A 21,353-nucleotide genomic window follows, 5' to 3' on the forward strand; every position below is an offset into this window, starting at 1 on the left:
TAGGACCTCAATATATTGCAGATATGCTCACTGAATATAAACCCAACAGATCACTCAGATCGTTAGGATCATATCAGCTAGAAATGCCAAGGGTTCACTCTAAACATGGCGAGTCCGCTTTTAGCTACTATGCCAGCCGCAGCTGGAACCAGCTTCCAGAGGAGATCAGATGTGCTCCTACAGTAGTCACTTTCAAATCCAGACTCAAAACACTTCTGTTTAGCTGTGCATTTACTGAATGAGCACTGTGCCGCTGTTCGTCCGACTGTTTGTACTGTACTGTACTGTATTTTATTTTATTTTTCTAAACTGTTTTAATTATTCTTATTTCTTTTTATTATTTTAATTTCTTCTATGTAAAGCACTTTGAATTGCCATTGTGTATGAAATGTACTATATAAATAAACTTGCCTTGCCTTGCCTATTTTAAAATGTGTTCTATTTAAATTTGCTTCTATTTGCCATTGCTGACATTTATTTAAAATTCACTCTTTGAAGGGACACACTTTATTTTACTGCATTGTTCTCCGTGTTACTGTAAGTACATATAGAATGTACATCAACTTGGTAATAACTTGGTACACTAACCCAGAACCTAACCCTAAAGTATCTCGATATATAAGCGGAAGGAACTGGATGAAATATTCTGAATAGTATCAATCCACAAATCTGACTTGTGCTGCTTTTAATGGGCAGGAATAAATATCAGAGCAACTTTGACTTATGGCATTGTACTATGTTACGTACGGGGCTTTGCAGCTGCAGACCCATGAAAGTGCCTATGATGACCCCTGTCCACTGTCGAAAGCTCCTGCAAAGGGCACGTGAGTGTCAGAACTGGAGAAGTGTAAGGTCACGAGTCCCGTTTTCTTTCACATCACGTGGACGGCCGTGTACGAGTGCGTCGTTTACCTGGAGAAGGGATGGCGCCAGGATTCGGGTGGAGAGATTGTGATGCTCTGGACAATGTTCTGCTGGGAAACCCTGGGTCTGGCCATTCATGTGGACGTAAATTTGACACGTGCCAACTACCTAAACATTGATGCAGACCAGGTACACCCTTCATGACAATGTGTTGCCTGGTGGAAGTCTGCAGGATAATGCACCCTGACACTGCACACATTGATCAGGAATGGTTTGAGGAACATGATAATGAGTCCTAGGTGTTGCCCTGTCCTCCAAATTGCCCAGATCTCAGTCCAGTTGAGCGTCAGTGGGATGTGCTGGACCAACATGTTCGATCCACGGCTCCACCTCGCAACTTACAGGACTTGAAGGATCTGCTGCAAACGTCTTGGTGCCAGAAACTACAGGACACCTTCTAGTCCAGGCATCTGCGGGTCGGTGCTGTTTTGGCAGCACACGAAGGACCAACAGCATATTAGGAGGGTGGTCATAATGCTTTGGATCTTCGGTGTGTGTCATGAAGAGAACAGCAGCTGTTTCGAGGGAGAGGTGTAGGAAACTCAGAAGCAAAGACCAGGAGACGCTGATGTATCTTCAGCAGGAATCTTTATTGAGAACGTGCTGTTGGTTGATGCAGTCATCAAGTCTGACTAAGGCAGACATACAATGTATTTGTATTGTATATTTTCTTGTGTGAGTGAAAAAAGAGCCCTCCCCTCGGACAGCACGCCAAATACACATAATCTTTACTCTATCTGATTACATGTAAGTGTGAACTCGTGAAATCTAATCGGTAAACTGATGCCATCGTGTTCACCTTGAATGCCCAGTGCATTGAAGTTTACCTCAGTTTTTCATGTGATGTAATGTCAGGATGTAGGATCGGCAAATTTTAAACAGACTCTTAAATTTGTAATCCCATAGAGGGGAGGTTAACATTTGAGGGAATATAAATGTAAAATAATAATAATAATAATAATGTGGACGGATGATAAATCATTCATAATAAACACTGCAACATTCTGCACACTGCACACTCGTCGTACTCGCTGAATTACGATTAGCATATTAGCATACTATTGCTATAGCTGCCATAAAACCCATTGAATGTTTAGAACAACAGCACTCTTTCTCTTGTGATGATGATTATTTTTATTTTTACTATCATAATAAAGTCAGTACAACAAATAACCACCATGATGTCCTTGTTATATATTATGTTTTTGCATAAAGGAAATGTATACTACTTTCAGGACCATTAAGATTCTTGTTACAATAATGTTGAATACATAAAAAATAAAAAAATATTCATTTTTGTGATATTACGCCAAATACATTCATCACAAATAATATTTTCAATCCTCTGACTCTATGTTCCAGTCAGTTGTCAGTGGACTGTCATCAGTCCGGTTCAGAAGTTCCTGTCCAGTTCACATCAGTCATCTGGACCACCTGGTGCTCACTGTTCGGGACCTGAACAAAACCACTCATTTTTACTCCAAGGTTTTGGGAATGGAGGTCATCACTTTTAAGGTAGAACTTCACACAAAAACCACACAGCGAACAATACCACATGGTGGCAGCAAAGTATAAGAATTCCCACCAATCACTTCAAGACTGTCTGTGTTCCAGGGTGACCGTAAAGCTTTGAGCTTTGGAGAGCAGAAAATCAACCTGCATCAGGCTGGGAAGGAGTTTGAGCCGAAAGCCAAAAGCCCAACACCAGGATCTGCTGACCTGTGCCTTATCACCAAGACCCCTCTGACAACTGTTTCTGCCCATCTCAAGGTATTCATTGCAATTAAATTGACTAATAAAATCATTAGTCCAACACTAGTTTTGCTAAATAAATAAATAAAACAATGACTATTAATTTGGACTTTTTATTCATATTCATTCATTTTGTCATACACAGAACGTCTGAGAACGAGGAGTTCTTCCACCATGCTTCATAATTAAGCAATACCACAGAGTGCTGTTGTTTTTAATACTAATTATAGGCATGGTCAAATTTATGACAACAACATGATTGTGAGTGTGATATTGCTTTTATACAGCAGGTCTATAAACAAGAAGTTACTACTGAATAACTTACATTTTAGACACAATATTGACAAAATTACTCTAACATTATTCAATTTAATAATCATTCTATTTTTACGGACAAAACATATTTCCAGACGAAGCCAAAGCAAAATCTCTGAGCAACACACCAGTGTTTATTTCCTGAATTAACTTTTCTTGTTTTAGAACTCAATCAGATTCAAGAGCCAAAACAAACTGTTCAATACATTGAATGTTAATGATTAAATAAAATGTAATATTTTTAAATACATATTTCTATAACTGACATTTGAAACATTAAAAATGTCAACCAACTGTTTCTAAAACACCCCCCATCTTTGAGTCTTTCATGCTGATTTTTTTTTAAACTACTCATACAGTATTATCTTGCTAGAATTTAATTCTACTATAATTTTACATACTTTAATTCAAACGTTAATTCTGCATTCTGTTTCCTACTTCAACTCAATTTCATTAATTGAACTGAAATTTAAAAGGCCTTCTAAATTCAGCTCTTAATGGTGCTCATCCCTGGTTTTAGAGGACAAAACACTGAAGTATAGCCGATTGTTTTATCATAGAATGATATATTCTCTGATTTTCTGATGTTGTGTTTCCAGGAGTGTGGCGTGACAATAGAGGAGGGCCCAGTTGACAGGACTGGTGCTGTGGGTCCCATCAGTTCCCTCTATTTTCGTGACCCTGACAACAACTTGATTGAAGTCTCCAATTACCAACAATAGACAGGAGGCCTTGTATCATTGCCTAAGGATGAATAGAAATCGTTCTATAAATGAATTGCTATTTAAAAGCAATAAAAAACTCCCATCCAGGTTTTAAAAAGAAGGAAATATTTGCTCAGCCGAAACCACATTAGCTAATTGCTTTCATGGTGTTTTAGGCTGAGCAAATATTTCCTTCTTTTTAAAACTTCCTCATGTTGTAACCTAAAGTTTTGTAAGATTCTGACTATATTCAATTAATCCTAAACAATTTTACTCATTCTATTTTCCTCTGTTCTTTGGATAATGTTAATAATATTAATTTAAAATGATAATATGTCATGATATTATTGGTCTATTGCTATACCTTAGTGATGATGATGATTTTTATTGTTTCTATCATAATAAAGGCCGTACAACAAATAACAACCATGATGTCCTTTTTCTTATTTAATCTACTTTCAGGACCATTAAGATTCTTGTTACAGTAATGCTAAATAAATAAAAAATACCAAAAATTGCAAAGTATTCATCTTTGTGATATTCTGCCAAACACATTCATCACAAATAATAATTTCAAAATGTTTGTTTAAATGATTCTTGGCTTCACATCCAGTCAGTTGTCAGTGGACTGTCATCAGTCCGGTTCAGAAGTTCCTGTCCAGTTCACATCAGTCATCTGGACCACCTGGTGCTTACTGTTCGGGACCTGAACAAAACCACTCATTTTTACTCCAAGGTTTTGAGAATGGAGGTCATCACTTTTTTGCTCCCCTACAACTTACTAAACAGCAAATATCAGTGGCATCAAAAAAAAAAAAAAAAAAAAAAAAAACGAGAATACTCACTATCACAGTGTTTGTTCGTTTGTAGCACAAATTTTATGCTGAACTTTTATAATAACTTTTATCTTTTTATTAATTTAGAAAAGACAAATCACTGTCTGGCCAACTGAGATTTAGGTATGAAGACAAAGGTTAGGATCAGTAGGACGTGTATTTTTGCAACATTTATCATTTGCTTTTACGATCTGATAGAGCGATTGGAGACACATTTCGAGAGCGTTTCGTTTCAGACTTAGCAAACGAAAATGACGTATGAAATGAGACCATTGGAAATTCTCTGTAAATGAAACCTGAAGGAATTCTCGTGGAGATAAGAGTTTAATTGTTCCACAGAACAATCACATTCACCTTTGGGATGTAAGGATGAAAACATGGGTGTGCTCTTTGATACCTTTTATTTGAAACTTTACTGAATGCATAGCTGATATAAACAATTGGATGATTAGTAATTTCCTATTACTTAATTTTGAAAAAAACAAAGATTCTAATTATTAGACCAAAAATCCCCCACACGTAATAACCATTGATGAACGCACCTGTCTAACAACTGATAACTGCTCTGTCAAGTCTTCGTCATCAGTTAGGAACCTGGGTGTGCTCTTTGTCACCGAGCCATATTCCTAGCATCTGTAAAACCACATTTTTCCATCTTAAATATATATCTAAATTACTCCATATGCTCTCAATGACAAATGCAGAACAATTAGTTCATGCGTTCATGACATCAAGGCTAGATTATTGTAATGCTCTACTGGGTGGTTGCCCTGCACGCTTAATAAACAAACTACAGCTAGTTCAAAACGCAGCAGCTCGAGTTCTTACCAGAACCAGGAAGTATGACCATATTAGCCCAGTTCTGTCAAAACTGCACTGGCTCCCTATTAAACATCGCATCAATTTTAAAATATTGCTGATTACTTACAAAGCACTAAATGGTTTAGCTCCGCAGTACTTGAGCGAGCTCTTGACGCATTATAGTCCTTCACGTCTATTGCGATCTCAAAATTCCGGCCAGTTGATAATACCTAGAATATCACAATTGACTGCTGGCGGTAGATCCTTTTCTTATTTAGCACCAAAACTCTGGAACAGTCTTCCTAACATTGTCCGGGAAGCAGACACACTCTGTCAGTTCAAAGCTAGACTAAAACACATCTCTTTGACCTAGCATACACATAACACATTATAGACTTCTATAATTCAATGTTAGGCTGTGTAGATTAGGTCAGATTCCAGTTCACGTGGCTACGCGGAAACAATAAATTATTCTGTATTATAATTTCTTAAGGCCAGACAAGAAATTTGTTGAGGTCAATTTGTAAAGAAAGACTACACACCTGCGCACATATATATTCAAACGCTCATACCTTTAGACTAAACACGTAATACGCATGTGCACGCCGTCAGCGTTTTCACAAGTTTGCGCAGAGATAATTATTTATTTATTTATTTTTTCAAGGCTTGCACTTTGGAACCTATTTCAAGGTTTGCGTTCTCGAGCCGCCAGGCACTGTTGTTGTGCGGATGAGCGGACTGGAGTGCGTTAGGGGTTTTCTGTTAGAGCGGTGTCGTGTTAGCGGCCCCTCAGTTAATAACTAATGATCGTTGCGACTGAAGTGAATCAATCAACACTAATGACTGATTTCCTTTTCTCACGTTTTTGCTGGGCAAGAAGGGCAATGATGTGTCACTGATCAGTAGGCCTATTGTTTCCTCAAACCACTTATGTAAAATAGAATTCTTGACAGGAAGCTATTTCCTTGTTCCATCACATGAACAGTTTCAGTGGAAAGTTTTCGTTTGTTTGTTTTATGTTTGTCGCCGATCATCCTCATACTGAATATGACACTGACATTGCGCCATCACAAAGGACATGGGTTTGACAACAGGTTCCTCAAATGAAACTAATTTTATGAATTAAGTTTATGTTTTTGCTATTCTTTTAAATTAAAATTAAATTAAGTTACTGTTATATTGTAAACCATATCAATGAAGTGGTTCTGGTTACAAATTACTCGGTAACACTTTACAATAAGGTTCATTAGTTAACATTAGTTAACTAACATGAACAAACAATGAGCAATATATTTGTTACAGTATTTTAATAATCTTTGTTAATGTTAGTTAATAAAAATACAGCTGTTCATTGTTTTGTTTTTTTCATGTAAGTTCACAGTGCATTGACTTATGTTAACAAATACAACCTTTGATTTTAATAATGTATTAGTAAATGTTGAAATTAATATGATCTAAGATTAATAAATGCTGTAGAAATATTGTTCATTCTTAGTTCATGTTAACTATGATAGTTAACTAATGAACCTTATTGTAAAGTGTTACCAATTACTCAACACATTATGTATTGGAATCATAAGATTATTGGAGTTATGATTCCTAAACTTGAGTCACTTAGCTATGTCTTTGACTTAAAAATCCATCGAGTAAAGATTTTAACCAGGCGTCCAGACCCGTTCCTGGAGAGCCACTTGAACTTTCCTGCAAAGTTTATCTCCAACTCTGATCAAACACACCAGAACCAGCTAATCAAGCTCATCTACTCGAAACTTCTGGGCAAGTGTGTTGACACTGGCCCTCCTGGAGCAGAATTGGACTTCCCTAACTTTAGCCATTAATAACTCAAAATGATCAAGTAAAATACTGAGGCTGTGGAAAATACCCATAAGCCCTTGCAGTTGTAGTGCGTGTGTATATAGTATTGAGCTGAATCAAGAGTGTTCAATCACTGACCCAGAGTCAGAATTGATATTTTAGGGTCTATACATGTTATAATATTTTAAAATGTGTTCTATTTAAATTTGCTTCTATTTGCCACTGCTGACCTTTATTTAAAATTCAGTCTTTGAAGGGACACACAGAGGAAAATTCCAAGGGTAGCACTTTATTTTACTGCCTTTTTCTCCGTGTAATTACTGTAAGTACATATAGAATGTACAACAACTTGGTAATAACCTGGTACACTAACCCAGAACCTAACCCATGCAGACGCCTTTTATTACTCAGCTTTCTTGAGTACACTGTAGATAATGTGCAACCAAAGCCAAGTCCATTTTACTTGAACCAAGTAAATTTACTTTGATTTTTTAAGGCCAGTGGTTTGAATGCTCTTGTTTTAAGTAAGGTCAGATAATTCCGTTGGCAACACTTTGCCATGGCGTTTTAAAGACGTAATGATCAAATTTATACCTTGAATGAAGGTAATGAAAATAAGTGCTGTCCATATGGATATGTAACTCCCCAGCCTTTTTACATCCTCAATGGTTTTACTGAAATTCCACATGATAACTGAACACTCATCCGGATTGCTCATGTTAAATTAATCTGATTGATCATGATGTTTCCATATTCCCTGCACTATTTCATCTTGTTTTATTATCTAACTGACAGCTTAGTGACTCCATCACTTCTTTCAGAGTGTTATTATGTGAGGTTTGATCGATAGTAATTTGTTATTTGCTTGTTTTTTTTTATTTTATTTTTTTTATAAAATTTTATTTTTGGAAAATACTGATGTCCACCTGCCCGACTTACAGTAGCACCAAGCAGTGTTCAAAGATTTCCTCATGATAGACAGTAAAGCCCTTGCGATCAAAACAGATTAGAAGGACTATGGGTATTGAGTTCCCGTAAAGCCCAGATTTTAAAAGTTAAATCTTTCTCTTCCTTCTTCTTGAAATAACAATGAATCAGATGTGTTTAAGATATCTGAGCCTCTAATCAGAGTTTCTTCTATTCATGCATTACTGTAAACTCATTCGCAATCTTTTCAGTGTTTGTTTTTAAGATTTGTCCTTAACCCCCTGAGGTCGACGGTATCGCCGGCGATACCAGCTCGCTTTTTTTTTATCAGTGTAAAAGAAACTCATGAATACTCTGTTGACTTTGATTTTCCATAGGAGTTCCATACATCAATCGATTCTGTTAAATGTGTATTATTTTTGTGTATACTCACAATAAAAACATAGTGTTGTGCTTTTCGACAAATAAAGAAAAATTAACACGAAGCGAGTTCTGCCTTCTCTCTGTCCGTGTAGTCCATTCTGAAACGCGTCCGAAAATGAACCATAACTCAGTGAATACTTCTCACACATACAAGTGATATATGTCTTTATGAAGCTTGAAATCTCTTCTTTTAAATGAAGTAATTTATATAAAAAACAAATATTCTCATCTTGTGAAATCTGTATTAAAAGAGAGCGATTCCAGTCGACCTAATTAGAGCTAATTCAAATGTAATGTGACTCCGCCCACGGAGAGCGTGCGCTATTCAAACGCAAATGGCTGAGGTAATCCGCGCAATCCTGTGAACGCCCCCATCAGCTCGAGAAAACCAAAACACAAGTTTATTCAGAACATTACTTGCTTACACCGTCTTGCAGCGCTGTGAGGAATAATGAGGAATACGAGGAATACGAGCTGAGGAATACTAGTAAGTTTTTCCTTCTCGGGTTTCTGTTTATTGACGAATGAACGGCATGCGCTCTGTTTTTTCTCCATTATGGACGCGAGCTCTAAAAAAAAAAACACTAAAAGACTTTCAAACTTTCACAGAGACCTCAAAACAGAAAGTACAAATCCTTTCTTTAAAACGAATTTCGTTTTGTATCAATTGTATCTTAATTTTAATAATTTTTTCATTAACAACTTTCCTGGATTTAAAGTAAATAAGCCTATCGTCAACGAATGATGATGTTTTAGCAAACTGTATTGCTATACTGAGATGAGTAAAAATCGACTGAAATATGTTGAAATAAAATGTTGGCTATTTGTATAAGCAACGTAAACTGCAAATTAACATTTATATGCCCTAATATTTCATGAAAACAACTTTACAGTCAGGCGAAATATGAAAGACAACATTTTGTTTAGTAGATTTGGGTACAGTTTTTACTGTAGAATATACTGCCTCGTCAAATAAGCTTTTGTTTAGCAATTTCTATATATAAAATAGCCTAATATTTTTGTCAAAAATAAAGTCATCAACTAAGATGTTAGCTGTTCCAATGTTGGCTATATTCAAAGTAATGAATACATAGATAAAATGTAGGCCTATAATCTTTCTCTTTTTTTACAAAGAAAGAGTACACTTGAAATATTGTTGAAATTGTAATTATTGTTGTAATTGTAACCTTTTTAATAAAATAGCACAACATATGTACAAGATAGATGTAAGCAAAATCTTAAATGGTCAATATAAGTCTTCTTCTAAATATCTTTTGTCCAAGCATTGTGGCTCAGCCAGTTTCACACCTGTGTGAATGGCTCATCATTATGCAGAGTGGGTGGTAATTCAGGTGAAAACCACTCCTCGTTCACGCCCCCTCGCATATTGGCTTTCCAAGCAAAACCTGTTTTACATCAATTTAAATCAATGTATGGTTTTATTTGAACGATAAAGCAAGACTATTTTCACATAATTTTGAAGAAAAAACTATAGGCGACGACATCCATTGGTCAAAAGTCTTATTGACACAAATTTACTATGTGTTTTGTGGCCTTAATTCAGAAATTTTAGTTTTTAGTTTTTTCAATATCCACGCATAAACATTATTCTCTCAAAAATTAAAACATGTACATACACGTGGCTCACATATTATGGTAGCCCTGTTTGTGCTTTATAGAGTGAATTTACACCTTTGCCATTAATATGTTTATAAGCAACTGAAAAAAGCACAAATGTAAGAGCATGTCAGAACATCTCAAGGGCCCAGAAAACCGCTCAGACTCCAGAGGGTTAATAAAAAGCAGTCACGAAGGCCCCTGCAGTGCTCCATCAGGCTTTGAAGAAACCGTAAAGCTTCAGTTTGTTGGACTCCCTTCCCACAAATGAATGAACTTCCTTCTTTTATTGTGTTTGTTCAATCTTAACGATTCAATTTCTCAAGTTATTTTCAAATGGTTTGCCAAAGTTTATTTATTTATTACCTACTCTTAAACCTCTGGTCTCTGTTGACATTGGATTGACGTTTTGTTTATAGACTATATTTTTTTCAAGATAATCTATTAAGTGCTTTCAGCTTCCTTATTCAGGAATCAGTGCCATTCTCAGAAATTCCTACTGACTGTGTCACTTTCTCTCGGGTGACACTGTTATTGTGTGAATATTAAAAATAGACCAGTAAAATGTAAATCATTAATCAATCTTTTGACAGCATACGGAAATCACTGTATATGTAGGTGTCTGTATATGACCAAGACACAGTTTTTCCCCCAAATCTTTTGTTTTGTCTACGAATGTAAGAAAAAGTCTCCTGATAATTAATCAGTAAAACAGACAAAGATATGATGTGACACATGACACAATGAAACCAAAATTCTTTTCTAGTTTTTTGGTTTCATTCCAAGGAAGTTTTAAAATACAAAATCTTACTTTCAATTCATAGTTAACAATTTGTATACATCAATAGACTATTGTAGGTGTCACATAACTCCTAACTGGAAGTATCTCTCCTATAGCAATTGACATTGACGACACTCCTCACAATAGATGATGCACAGATGCTGAAACCAATAAACAAATGCCATTTGTGGTGTAAGATGAGAACAATCATCTTATATTTCTGAATGAAAGCATACAAAAAGAAAAATGATCGCAACCATCTCACGAGACAGGAAAAACTAAACTGGTGAGCGTCCCTAGGGAGGACACTATTGCGTGTTCAACACTGTACAATACATGAATCACCAGGAACAATGTTGGAAATTATGCAAGGTTCCAGATTATTTGTCTTCACAACATGACATGTCATTGAGGGCGAGAAGTTTCTTTTTCGTTCTGTGGCACAGTAATACACTGACTGGCAGGAAAGGCACCTTTTGATCAGCTAACCTATATTCTGAACCACTTTGCTGGAAAGTAGTCATTTAGCGGACACTTAGTGTCCAAAGTACATTTATTACAGGAACAATATCCCTGGAGCAACCTGGCATTAAGTGGCTTCTTCAAAGGCTCATGACTCCTTTCAAGGAATTAACAACAACAATGAACTTCAAACTCACCACACCTTTTTTTATTTTAATGGCTGCAACACACTCCAAAAAAGTTGGGACAAAGGCAAAATAAAAGTGAAACAATTATATGATATCCAAGTTAAACTGTTTTTAAACTGTACACAATGATCAGGTGAATTGGTAAAAGATGAGGGAATCGTGTTTGGGTGTGAAAGAGCTTCTCTGTCTTTGCGAGCAAAGATGGGTCATGGCTCACCAATCTGTGCCAAATTTCATAAGAGAATTGTCAAACAATTCAAAAATCTAATTTCTCATTGCAAAATTGCAAAGAATTTACGTGTTTCACCATCTACCATAATATTGTGAAAAGATTCAGGGAATCCAGAGAAATCTCAGTCTGTGTAGGGCAAGCCAGGAGACCAGCTGGAATCCCTGTTACGCAAGGATAAAGTATATTCAAAACACAGATTCCACCGAGTTCTCTGGGACCGAGCTCCCCAGACAGCAACATAGTGTCCGCCCAGATCCGACACACACCATGTTGCTGTCTGGGTCATCTCAGATGGTCAAAAACACAGTGGAAATGTGAGCTGTGGTCAGATGAGTCCATGTTTCAGCTTGTTTTTGGAAAAAATGGACAATGAGTTCTCAGTCCCAAAAACGAAAGGGACCATCAGGTCTTTAAGAGTCTTATTATGTGAGGTTTGATAGATAGTAATTTGTTATTTGCCTTTTTTTTTTTTCTTTTTTTTTATAAATGGAAAATACTGATGTCCACCTGCCCGACTTACAGTAGCACCAAGCAGTGTTCAAAGATTTCCTCATGATAAAACAAAGACAGTAAAGCCCTTGCGATCAAAACAGATTAGAAGAATTATGGGTACTGAGTTCCTGTAAAGCCCAGGTTTTAAAAGTTAAATCTTTCTCTTCCTTCTTCTTGATATAACAATGAATCAGATGTGTTTAAGGTATCTGAGCCTCTAATCAGAGTTTCTTCTATTCATGCATTACTGCAAACTTTGTTTTTCATCCAGATTTTCATCAGTGACAGGTGCAATGGAAAACAATTATCATGGTATCATCCGTGCAAACAGTTTGGGTGACTTGTGTGAAGGTACCTTTGACATGGAGGCATATATTTGGATTATAAAGACACAAAAACTGCCATCAAGATGACATCTTTCCTGAGAAGCAAGTCAATGCCAGGCTCATTCTGCACATGCTAAAACTGAGTGGTTTCTTAAACACTCTACACCATAAAATGGATGTGCCTGACTGTCTGTCTACAGTACAGTTCTGTCTCTTATTGAAAATGTTTGGCCCATCATGAAAAGGAGAAGAGCAGATGTATTTTATCTTTCTTCTTATCATCTTTTATATGTCTTTCTACTAGCAAAACGGCAATAATTAGTATCCTCGATTCCCCAAAAATTAAAAAGTGTAAAAAAAAAAAAAAAAAAAGGTAATGTGACACAGTGGTAACCCAGACAGCAACTTAGTGTCGGCCCAGATCCGGCCCACATCTGGTACGTGTGGCATCCATATGTAGCAGATGTGGGCCGGATCAGGGGCGACACTATGTTGCTGTCTGGGAAACATGCCTCTGTCCCAACTTTTTTCGGAGTGTGTTGCAGTTATCAAAATCAAAAGTTGTTCAGTGAAAACATTGTACATTTTGTACAAAGAAAATTGTTTTCTTTGTACATTTGTCATTTAAATAAAGGTTCAAGAGAATTAACAAATCAGAGATTCTTGATTTTATTTCATTTTACAAAATGTCCCAACTTCTCTGGAAATGCGGTTTGTAATTTCAATGTCACTATATCGCAAGTGGTGTTGTCGTTACATATAAGGCAATATATTATTATCACATACACTCACCTAAAGGATTATTAGGGACACCTGTTCAATTTCTCATTAATGCAATTATCTAATCAACCAATCACATGGCAGTTGCTTCAATGCATTTAGGGGTGTGGTTCTGGTCAAGACAATCTCCTGAACTCCAAACTGAATGTCAGAATGGGAAAGAAAGGTGATTTAAGCAATTTTGAGTGCGGCATGGTTGTTGGTGCCAGACGGGCCGGTCTGAGTATTTCACAATCTGCTCAGTTACTGGGATTTTCACGCACAACCATTTCTAGGGTTTACAAAGAATGGTGTGAAAAGGAAAAAACATCCAGTATGCGGCAGTCCTGTGGGCGAAAATGCCTTGTTGATGCTAGAGGTCAGAGGAGAATGGGCCTTGTTACCACTGTGCAGGCTGATGGTGGTGGTGTAATGGTGTGGGGGATGTTTTCTTGGCACACTTTAGGCCCCTTAGTGCCAATTGGGCATCGTTTAAATGCCACGGCCTACCTGAGCATTGTTTCTGACCATGTCCATCCCTTTATGACCACCAATGTACCCATCCTCTGATGGCTACTTCCAGCAGGATAATGCACCATGTCACAAAGCTCGAATCATTTCAAATTGGTTTCTTGAACATGGCAATGAGTTCACTGTACTAAAATGGCCCCCACAGTCACCAGATCTCAACCCAATAGAGCATTTTGTGGTGGAACGGGAGCTTCGTGCCCTGGATGTGCATCCCACAAATCTCCATCAATTGCAAGATGCTATCCTATCAATATGGGCCAACATTTCTAAAGAATGCTTTCAGCACCTTGTTGAATCAATGCCACGTAGAATTAAGGCAGTTCTGAAGGCGAAAGGGGGTCAAACACAGTATTAGTATGGTGTTCCTAATAATCCTTTAGGTGAGTGTATATACATCCTCAGGATATATGAAGATATAAGTTTATACCATGTATGAAATATCCATAGTTAAATTAAAATAACATATATGTAAAAAACAGGAATAATGATTTGATTATATTTACCTCATATTAGTGTATAATGCAAATTCATTTTATTTTTAAATACAGTAGTTATGTTTCATTGCCATACAAGCTCCTACCATGTCTCGAATCATTACATTTTGATGGGCCCCATAGACCTACATTTTTACTTTTACTGGAAAAACCTTTAATCTTTCTGGGAAAATGCAAAATTTGGCTCTGCATTTCTGTTCAATCCCATTACGCTGTGATATTCAAACATCATCATGTATTTTTTACATTAAATCCTGTAACATTTTGCCCTAAATCATATTTCAATATAAGTAGAAGAAATCTAGCAATAGCTAGATAGCAGATGGACAAGATCCAACTAGCGGTCTATCTGGTTTGGCCAAAAATAACAATGACCTGAAATCGTTTCAGTACCTACTTTCAGTTTGTAGCCAAACATGTTTGATTGTTGTAATTCATCCCGTTGAGGTATAACATTTTGCAGCCCCACTACATTAACCATAAACATACAGTAATGTAGACTCCCAGACTATTTCAATTTTATGTGTGTTTATATGACAAAATGTACGGTGGACAAGAAATCATGTATAGTAATACATTTTGAAGTTTATTGAGTTTCATTCTAAACAAGATTTTACAAAAAGCAGAAGTCATCAAGAAGATTCTATTATATGATATTTAAAAAGAGCTTTTAAATAGTCATTTTAAATAGTGTAAATAAATATTGTAAAAACATGAAAACAGACATTCACAATAGGAAAATAAGAAGGTTTGTACTGTTAGTCTACAGTATGTACATCAAGAAAGAGTATAACATGTTTGAGTAGTACTTCTATTAAATAAATACAAGTAGCTGTGTTTCTCAAAAATTCTATATTCATATTACACTATTGGTGTCATTTCGTAATAAAAGCACCAAGCTGTTTACTGCAGTTGAGTTAGCAGTGGTTTACAGTCATCTAGATGCTCCAGGCCTTCGACAGCTTCGATCAGCCTCTCCACCCTCTCATTGGACAGAACTGTGCCTGCATTGTTACAGAACTTATTCTGAAGGCTTTCTTGGCTTAGTGGGTTCCTCCAATGGCCGTAGAAGGTGTCACATCGCCCTTTTAGGACATCTCCAGTTACCAAAGTAACCTCCACCTCGCCGTACATTATGTTGAAATTGGCCGGGTTGTCGTGGGGGTGCTCCAAACGGACACGGGAGAGGAGCGCATGAAGTTCGGGCCGTTGGATGGCTTCTGGGTGGAAGGACTGCACTGTGACTTCTCCATCCAACAGGGCAGTGCAGGCATTAAACTGGAAGGAGTGTCGCGCCTGGTGCTCTGTCTCTGGGAATGGACGGTTGATGTACTTGGAGAGCGGCACCCTAAGCAGGATATCCTGCACCAGGTTTGGAGAAACGCTGCCTCCTCTCAGGCCAACCAGGGTCTTGTGCACAACAGCGGCAGCATCAGCGATCCAGTGCATCCCCAGGTGTGCGGGAAAGCGCTTGAAAGCGATGTCTTGTTTCTCTAAGAGGAAGCTGTGCTCATCCCTCTCGGGGGACGGGATGGGGTGCGGGGCGTAGTCTTCATAGAAAGCGCTGAAGCCAGCTACACCAGGCACTGCATCCAGGACCATAGGACTTGCTTCCAACCCACGAGATGCCAGCAGGGCTGCTTCGAGCCCGAGGCGCGAGGCGTTTCCGATGTGTAGAGGTTTGGATTGTGTGGCGGCGTTAGCCATTGGCGCACCTGCCAAAGATGCAGCGATGGCCAGGGCATTACTGCACTGATTGAGGTCCAGAGAGAGGAGGCGAGCACAGGCAGCAGCACTACCCAGAGTTCCCACCACACTGGGAGGATGAAACCTAGCAGAGACGACAGAGAAAGAGCACAGTCGTTATTTTACAAGCTTGGCCATTCTCAAGACAATACAGAGCCACAAAACTGTCTAAATGTTGATCAGCTGATCAGAATATAAGTGGTGCTTGCCTGTGCAAAGCTCTCCACAACTGTAAATCCAACCCCAAGCCCATCCTGGCCTCTAAATATGACTCTGATCCTTCTTCAAAACAAGTATATGAAATATTTACACTCTTTTCTATTGTTTGCCATGGTAAAATCCCCTAAATGTCTGAAATAGTCACAGAAAAAATTCATATCCTTTGCTAGCTCCAATAAAATTCTCTTGTACTCAATAAATCACAATGTTTTTTTTTTGTTTACACTTTATAGCTACCAGACATTATTCTAGAACACAGGTGGATTCTGTTTTCAGAGTACTCAGGAAATAACAAATTATAAGTGTTTAACTATATTCCCGGAGCACAAACAGAACTGCTCTGCATAAACAGGAGCCTTGACAACCTTTCACATGGAATCTGCAGTGTTCTTCCCCACCTAGCCCTCTGTTTGTCTATGACCTCAGACAATACCCATGCTGTTATACTGCCATATTCAGGCTGTGCTGTACTTAGAAATATAGTTATCGCTCTCAGTCACTTTAGTTGAGAATGAGACAAAGAAATTGACTCTAACCTCTTAGGGATGTTGTGAGCCTCCCTGGAGAATCTCATCAGTCGACCCTGTACTTCGATGCCCACATTGAAGGCAATTAGAAAGTCGAGCCCACTTGGTTTGCTGTTCTTTTGCAACATGTCACTTATAGCCAGGAGTGCAGGCAGAACCGCTCCAGAGGGGTGGGTTGCAGGGTGCCAAGTGTCGTCAAAGTCCATTGAGTGAGCCTGTGGAAAACCAACATGTCAATCAATGTCTAGAGTAAAGACTAGAGTATCTCTTTACTGTGGCTGTCCTGGGATGATGGTTTGTGTTTCTAAATCTCACTGCACATAGTCTCAGAAGACTATGTCATAGCCTTCAGATAGCTTCACTAGCGTAGCCAAAATGCCACCGGGAAAAGGAAAAAGCTGTGCATGACTACCGATAGTATGAGCAAGACCCAATAACCCGGTCTGTCTAGTTTCTATAATCTGAAACACTTCCTGAAGTGTTAGTGGTTAAACACACTTTATTTAGAGGGTTTACATACTAGACTTTAGCATGGATGTTGCTGTAGACCATAAAAGTGCTGAGGTTTCATGACTTATTAGAGTTTTTTTTTCTTTCTCATTTCCACATTTTGAATGTTGCTGAATGTTACAAAACAAGTTTATAATTTCATGCATAATTGACTGTCTGGCTTGATACTAATTTCAGGATATGCAGAACAGGACTTTCTGGAGAAACACTGAGCATGTGTGTAGGATGTTGAATCACTCTTCCAGTGTAAGATAAACTAAGAACTGCAATGACTTCACAATGCACTTCATTATACTTACTGCAACTCCATTGACAAAAGCTGAAAGGGTTGGAGAAAGCTTCACTCCTTGACGCCCATAGACGAAGCTGACGTCATCAGAAGCATACATGTGCTTGGGGAAAAGGATAAATGAATGGTCATTAGATCCAACTCATTCACACATAAACAAACAAATTAGAAGTGTCCGACATCACTTCCTGTACACCATTACTAAACTATGTCCAGGGAAGAATTGCACTCTGTTAAGTCTTGGCATCACTCAATTCTACTGAAATATGCTGTTCTCTCAATGATTGAAAAACATGTTGTTTTCTCTAAAGGTTACTATTATTTCCTATTGGCATTGTGCCCTACCTGGCAGTGCTGAAGGGCCAGTTCAAACACCTCAGTGTTGCTTCCCAAAAGCCCAACGCCGATGCTGTCCAGAATCATGCGTTTGCTGCGCTGCAGCACGGTTGGTGACAGATGCCTTGGTTGTACGCTCTGAATAAACCTGCCAAAGCTGCTGGTCACTGTTTCCTCAGGGGCAGGACGCTCTGCCACTAAAAACAGACAAGAGACAGTGTAAATAAACACTGAAAGAATTTCTTTTGCTGGATAGCACTCATCCTGAGTGCCAATGACTATCCTAGATTAGCGATTCAGTCTATATTAATGTTTATCTAAATTCCAGACCCAATAAAAGTCCAGACTTTCACTTTTCTTTTCTGCCAAGAGTTAACAAACAGCAGTTTACTGTAAATAAGACTGTGACAAGTTGAGCTTGCTCACCATCTAGTGCAGACTTATGGAGTCCTCGAGCAGCAGAAAAAGCAGACAGGCATCTGGTAGATCTCTGTGTACAAACAATTATATTTGAGTGCCTCAGCTCAATAGTATGTACATACAGTATATTTAGTTAGTGTATAGTATATGTTTTGTTCTCTTTTAAGTGTACCTTAAAAGCACTGCTAAAAAGCCTAGTCAAATACAATATAAAAACCTTCTTTATTTAGTAATATTTTCTGAAAGTTTTTTCTTATATGAAACATAAAAAACCCTATTAAACTGGACAAATTGTAAACAGTTTGGCTTCAATAAGACACTTCATAAAAAATCCCGTAATTTATAAAACTTGTAATATTTTTTTTCTTTATACACCGAGCAATCACATAAATCTAGAAATTACACATCTATGACAACATGATAGCACAAAATTTTCTCTACCTGTGCAAATGTAAGCATGTTGTCAATTTTTGTTCAGAATCTGGATACGAAGAGGCTTGATATCTCTGTTTGTTGATTCGAAGTTGAAGAAAGACTGTCTTCTTTTCCCTATCTCAGTGTCGAGATGGACTGGTTGAAGGTCGATGATGATGATGTGCTAGAGTCAGGTGTGTCCACATCTCCTTTTTTATACAGTTCTGGACCACAAAAGATGATGACACGCCCACTGAAGAACTGAGGAAGGGCTGGAATTCCCAAGTTTGGTTTATTTTTAGGTTCATAGGTGGGATTTCGCAGCAGGAAACAAACTGTCTTATGAAAAGGGTCAATGATGTCATCATTTGCAAGACCAAGGGTTGGTTGACATCACTGTAACTCCTCCCAGCTTCCATGAGGATGTTTCTATAAACTTAAAGCTTTCTTCACAAGCATCTCAATACTTCATTACAGATCAAGGATTCTCATTAGGTAAGTTAAGAAACTTACTTTCTTATTTTTTTAATGTCAATGTAGTTGTGTCTATTTATTTAAAGTGTGTATGCGCGTATAGGCATGTTCCATAAACATAATGATTTTTATACTGTACAAACTGTATATTCTATCCCATAAACCTACCCAATTACAGAAAACTTTCAGCATTTTTACATTTTCACAAAAACGTTTATTATGATTTATACTGTTTTTCTCATGGGGACAAAAACAAACAAAAAAGAAAGTCCTCACAAGGTCAAAAACTTTTGGTATTACTATCTTTGTGGGAACATATAATATTGTAAATATGCACAATAACGTTAACATTTCATTGCTCACTCAGGTATGATTACGTTACTATGTTAAAAACATGTTGAAAAGTTGACATAAAAGTCTGTTCAAACTTACTGTGAGTTTATCCTCAAGCATTGTCCACAGATAGCTATCTGTGTATGATGACACCTGTCTGCTGGCTGTTTGAAATGAAACTGTACCGTCACCTAGACTGTAATTGTATAAATCTTCAGCCAACAGTCACATCTGTGTCAGAGAGGCAGTTTTAGTTTTCAAGCCTGAAAACTAAAACATCCACTATGTGAAAAGCTTTTGCCTCCTGCTCAGCTGTTTGCTGAATAGACAACTGTGTTGCTTACTTACGGAGGGGAGGGAGAATATGAAACTAAACACACCCATAAATAGGCTGTTTAGTGCTCACTCAAGAGATAAATCTTTTGGCACATCTTAACGAGGCTTTGACAGGTTTCATTTTATGAAGGTTTTTAATAATCTTTTATTTCACATAGACTAAATTTATTTGTAGACATGTTTGTACACATATACAGTACAGGCCAAAAGTTTGGACACATTACTATTTTTAATGTTTTTGAAAGAAGTTTCTTCTGCTCATCAAGCCTGCATTTATTTGATCAAAAATACAGAAAAAAATGTAATATTGTGATATATTATTACAATTTAAAATAATTGGTTTTCAATTTATTATACTTTAAATTATCATTTATTTCGGTGATGCAAAGCTGAATTTTCAGGATCATTACTCCAGTCTATCAAATGATCCTTTAGAAATCATTCTAATATGATGATTCATTATCAAAGTTGGAAACAGATCTGCTGCTTAATATTTTTTCATAACCTGTGATACTTTTTTAGGATACTTTGATGAATAAAAAAAGAAAAAGAAAAAAAAAAGAAGAAAAAAAAAAGAAGCAAATATTTTCAAGATAGAAATCTTTTATAACAACAATATACACTACTGGTCAGTAATTTGGGGTCAGTAATTTTTTTCTTTATTTTTTTTTTAAATAAATCAATAATTTTATTCAGCAAGGATGTGTTAAATTGATAAAAAGTGATAATAAAGAAGATTTATATTAAATTTTTTTTTTTTTTTTTTGAATAAATGCAGTTCTTTTTAACCTTTTATTCATCAAATATATTAGGCAGCAGAACTGTTTCCAACACTCATAATAAATCATCATATTAGAATGATTTCTAAAGGATCATGTGATTGACTGGATGTCACATGTGACACTGAAGACTGGAGTAATGATCCTGAAAATTCAGCTTTGCATCACCGAAATAAATGATAATTTAAAGTATAATAAATTGAAAACCAATTATTTTAAATTGTAATAATATATCACAATATTACATTTTTTTCTGTATTTTTGATCAAATAAATGCAGGCTTGATGAGCAGAAGAAACTTCTTTCAAAAACATTAAAAATAGTAATGTGTCCAAACTTTTGACTGGTACTGTATGTCCCGCCACTAAAAGTACAGAATACAGAAAGTACATTTTAGCATGCTGATTAAATGGCTTATATCAATCAGTTAAAAGTAATTTTTATTAACCTGGATACGTTCATAATGTCAATCAATTTGGGCTGATAAAATCAGAAAAAAATATTTAAGCACACTGGGAATTAATTATTAATGTTTCAATGTTTGACTGATCAAAATATCATTTTGCCACAAATGTTAGAATTTGTATTTTT

General features: G+C 36.9%; 2 protein-coding genes across 3 annotated transcripts; one reads left to right on the forward strand and one right to left on the reverse strand.

The window, feature by feature from the left end:
* Positions 1-966: 966 nt before the first annotated feature.
* LOC307171402 (glyoxalase domain-containing protein 5-like) lies at positions 967-4,109 on the forward strand (the record flags this gene model as incomplete). The annotated part of the gene is made up of 4 exons (XM_079893010.1): positions 967-1,053; positions 2,287-2,439; positions 2,539-2,694; positions 3,591-4,109. The coding sequence occupies 4 exons, from the start codon at positions 967-969 to the stop codon at positions 3,711-3,713; spliced, it is 519 nt and encodes a 172-aa protein (XP_079749136.1). The 3' UTR covers positions 3,714-4,109.
* Positions 4,110-14,396: 10,287 nt separating this feature from the next.
* irg1l (immunoresponsive gene 1, like) lies at positions 14,397-19,951 on the reverse strand. Of its 2 annotated transcripts, XM_079891802.1 has the most exons (6): positions 18,868-19,951; positions 18,433-18,496; positions 18,016-18,203; positions 17,681-17,773; positions 16,881-17,086; positions 14,397-16,210 (listed from the first exon to the last, which is right to left on the reverse strand). In XM_079891802.1, the coding sequence occupies exons 1-6, from the start codon at positions 18,883-18,885 to the stop codon at positions 15,283-15,285; spliced, it is 1,497 nt and encodes a 498-aa protein (XP_079747928.1). In that variant the 5' UTR covers positions 18,886-19,951; the 3' UTR covers positions 14,397-15,282. The 2 variants fall into 2 exon arrangements, with proteins under 2 accessions (XP_079747928.1, XP_079747929.1); XM_079891803.1 differs by lacking the exon at positions 18,016-18,203 and having other exon boundaries at positions 14,894-16,210; positions 18,868-19,152.
* Between the last annotated feature and the right edge of the window lie 1,402 nt (positions 19,952-21,353).

The sequence above is a fragment of the Squalius cephalus genome (assembly GCF_949319135.1).
Source record: "Squalius cephalus genome assembly, chromosome: 14".
Lineage (NCBI taxonomy): Eukaryota > Metazoa > Chordata > Actinopteri > Cypriniformes > Leuciscidae > Squalius > Squalius cephalus.

Coding starts and splice junctions, on each gene's coding strand:
- irg1l (XM_079891802.1), bottom strand. Junction 17,087..17,680: donor CTTTTGTCAATGGAGTTGCA/GTAAGTATAATG, acceptor GGTTTTCCACAG/GCTCACTCAATGGACTTTGA. Junction 16,211..16,880: donor GCTCACAACATCCCTAAGAG/GTTAGAGTCAAT, acceptor CGTCTCTGCTAG/GTTTCATCCTCCCAGTGTGG.